A 2956-nucleotide genomic window follows, 5' to 3' on the forward strand; every position below is an offset into this window, starting at 1 on the left:
CTGGTACAATTGCAACATTTAAGAGGCATTTGGATGGGTATATGAATAGGAAGGGTTTGGAGGGATATGGGCCGGGTGCTGGCAGGTGGGACTAGATTGGGTTGGGATATCTGGTCGGCATGGACAGGTTGGACCAAAGGGTCTGTTTCCATGCTGTACATCTCTATGACTCTAATTGCCTTTCCCCCGGCTATAACTCTTGCCCTGCAGTATATGCGTATCTCTTTCTATTACTAAAGTAAACACAATTGAATCATGGTCACTATCACCAACATGCTCACCTACCTCCAAATCTAACACCTGGCTGGCCGGGTTCATTACCCAGTACCAAATCCAATGTGGCCTCGCCCCTTGTTGGCCTGTCTACACACTGTCTCAAAAAACTGTGTCTAAAGTATTGAACTATAGTACCCCCAGTCAATATTTAGAAAATCAAAGTCCCCTGTAACAACTACCCTGTCACTCTCACTGCTATCGAGAATCATCTTTGCTATCCTTCCCTCTATATCTCTGGAACTATTCGGAGGCCTATAGAAACCTCCCAACAGGGTGACCTCTCCTTTTCTGTTTTAATCTTAGCCCATACGACCTCAGTTGATGATTCCTCAAATGTCCTTTCTGCCACCATAAAACTGCCCTTGACGAACAATGCCTCACTCCCCCCTCTTTTACTATCTTTTCTGTCCTTACTGAAACATCTAAATCCCGAAACCTGCAACATTCCTGTCTCTGTTCTACCCATGTCTCTGAAATGACCACAATATCAAAATCCCAGGTACCAACCCATGCTGCAAGTTCAAAATTGATTACTCCTTACCCCCTCCCCCCAGCCCTTTCTAGCATTATTTCAGCTGCCATCAGTTTTGAGGAAAGATCACTGGACCTGAAATGTTAACTCTGATTTTTTTTTTCCACAGATGCTGCCAGACCTGCTGAGCTTTTCCAGCAACTTCTGTTTTTGGTTTGGGCAGCTAATTGGGTCATGGTGAATGGTCAGATCTATCAGTTCCTGGATGCTGAAGCAGCCAATTGTTGCTCTGTCCTAAATCAGCCTTTACCCTTGATCATGACACATTGAATCCTCCCGTCCTTTTCACTTTTCCATAATTACAAACTAATGGACAGTGCATTCAGCATATGAATATATTGATATTTACTCCCCAATCTGAGCTCATGTTGGAATTGTGTGATGCTTCTTCCTCCTAACCCTCTATTTACCCCAACTCTGAACTTGTTTCAAACCTGTTCAAGCTCTAACTTCTTTTGGTCCTGACCAAAGGTCATTCTGTCTGAAACATTAACTCTGTTTTTCTCCCTCCACAGGTACTGCACAAGTGTTCATAGCGTTCTCTGTTTTATTAAACATTAAAGAATCACAGTCTCTGACATGTTGTTGGCCTGCAGTTTCCTGGTCCTAATAGCGTTCTCTTTCCTCCGCAATGTGGCAAGTAAGATATCTCTGCGTGCTGTCTCATTCACAAAACAATACAGGATTGGATCCAGAATGCAGTTCAAGCAGATGAGAGCCACTGATAGTCGATAAGGGATGAAGATGTGTTGTACAACATTGCAGTCCTTCTCCATGATGCTTCGGACCAACAACATGGCATGGTAGGGGAAGAAGCAGATGGTGAACCCCACTGTAATGCTCAGCATCAGTTTCACTGCCCTTCTCTTCTCATGGTGCAGTGTGGAGATACTGTTGCTCACCGAGTTGTAAATGCTGCAGTAGAAGATGAAGATCAGAGCAAATGGGAGCAGGAATCCAAAGGCAATCCTGAAATAGTTGAGATTTGCTTTCCAAGGCTCGATGGGGTAGATATCGTAGCATAACTTGTGACTTTTGGAATTGTTGGAAATCTCTGGTTGGATCAACAGTTCAAGATTGAAAGCTGATTGGCTGAGCCAGGCAACACAGCTAATTGTGATTGCTGTCCTAATTGTGCGGAATCTAGTCGTTCTGAGGGGATGAACCACCCCGAGATAACGGTCAAAGGAGATACAGCACAGGAAAGCGGAGCTCGCATATAAATTGGTGTGGGTCAAAAAGGAGCAGATCTGACACATGGTAGCTCCAGCCCTCCAGTTGTCATCATGCAGAGTGAAATCGATCCAGAAAGGCAGGGTTAGTATGTAGAGTAGATCAGCGACAGTTAGATTGAAGAGGTATATTCCCAGTTCATTCTTGCGCCTCACTTGCTTATAGGCTGCGTACAGGGCAATGCAGTTTATGGGCAGGCCCAGGATGAACACCAAGACATAGACAATTGAAAATAACCATTGGTCGAAGGAATATTGAATGGTGCATGTATCATTCTATTGATAAAATCAAGAAAAGAGTGAGTGAGAGATGGAGGAGAGAGAGATATACACATATACTCAACAGGAAACCTACAGGAACCTCACCCAACTAGCACTTCCTCATTCTGGTAAAAACAATGACTGCAGATGCTGGAAATCAGATTCTGGATTAGTGGTGCTGGAAGAGTACAGCAGTTCAGGCGGAATTCGAGGAGCAGGAAGATCGACATTTCAGGCAAAAGCCCTTCATCAGGAATAGGAACCTCACCCAACTAGCACTTCCTCATTCTGGTAAAAACAATGACTGCAGATGCTGGAAATCAGATTCTGGATTAGTGGTGCTGGAAGAGTACAGCAGTTCAGGCGGAATTCGAGGAGCAGGAAGATCGACATTTCAGGCAAAAGCCCTTCATCAGGAATACAGGCAGAGAGCCTGAAGGGTGGAGAGGAGGATGGGGGTGGGGAGAAAGTAGCATAGAGTACAATGGGTGAGTGGGGGAGGGGATGAAGGTGATAGGTTAGGGAAGAGGGTGGAGTGGATAGGTGGAAAAGAAGATAGGCAGGTAGGACAAGTCCTGGGAACAGTGCTGAGCTGGAAGTTTGGAACTATGGTGAGGTGGGGGAAGGGGAAATGAGGAAACTGGTGAAGTCTACA

The 2956-nt window shown here is 45.1% G+C and overlaps 1 protein-coding gene across 1 annotated transcript in view; it reads right to left on the reverse strand.

The window, feature by feature from the left end:
- Positions 1 to 500: 500 nt before the first annotated feature.
- Positions 501 to 2956, reverse strand: part of LOC122553338 (ovarian cancer G-protein coupled receptor 1-like) — a 30049-nt gene continuing 27593 nt past the window's right edge. The window contains exon 2 of the mRNA XM_043696913.1: positions 501 to 2316. Within this exon, the coding sequence (XP_043552848.1) occupies positions 1366 to 2316 (951 nt within the window). The 3' untranslated portion in view covers positions 501 to 1365. The remainder of the gene's footprint in view (positions 2317 to 2956) is intronic.

This window comes from Chiloscyllium plagiosum, chromosome 10 (assembly GCF_004010195.1).
Source record: "Chiloscyllium plagiosum isolate BGI_BamShark_2017 chromosome 10, ASM401019v2, whole genome shotgun sequence".
Lineage (NCBI taxonomy): Eukaryota > Metazoa > Chordata > Chondrichthyes > Orectolobiformes > Hemiscylliidae > Chiloscyllium > Chiloscyllium plagiosum.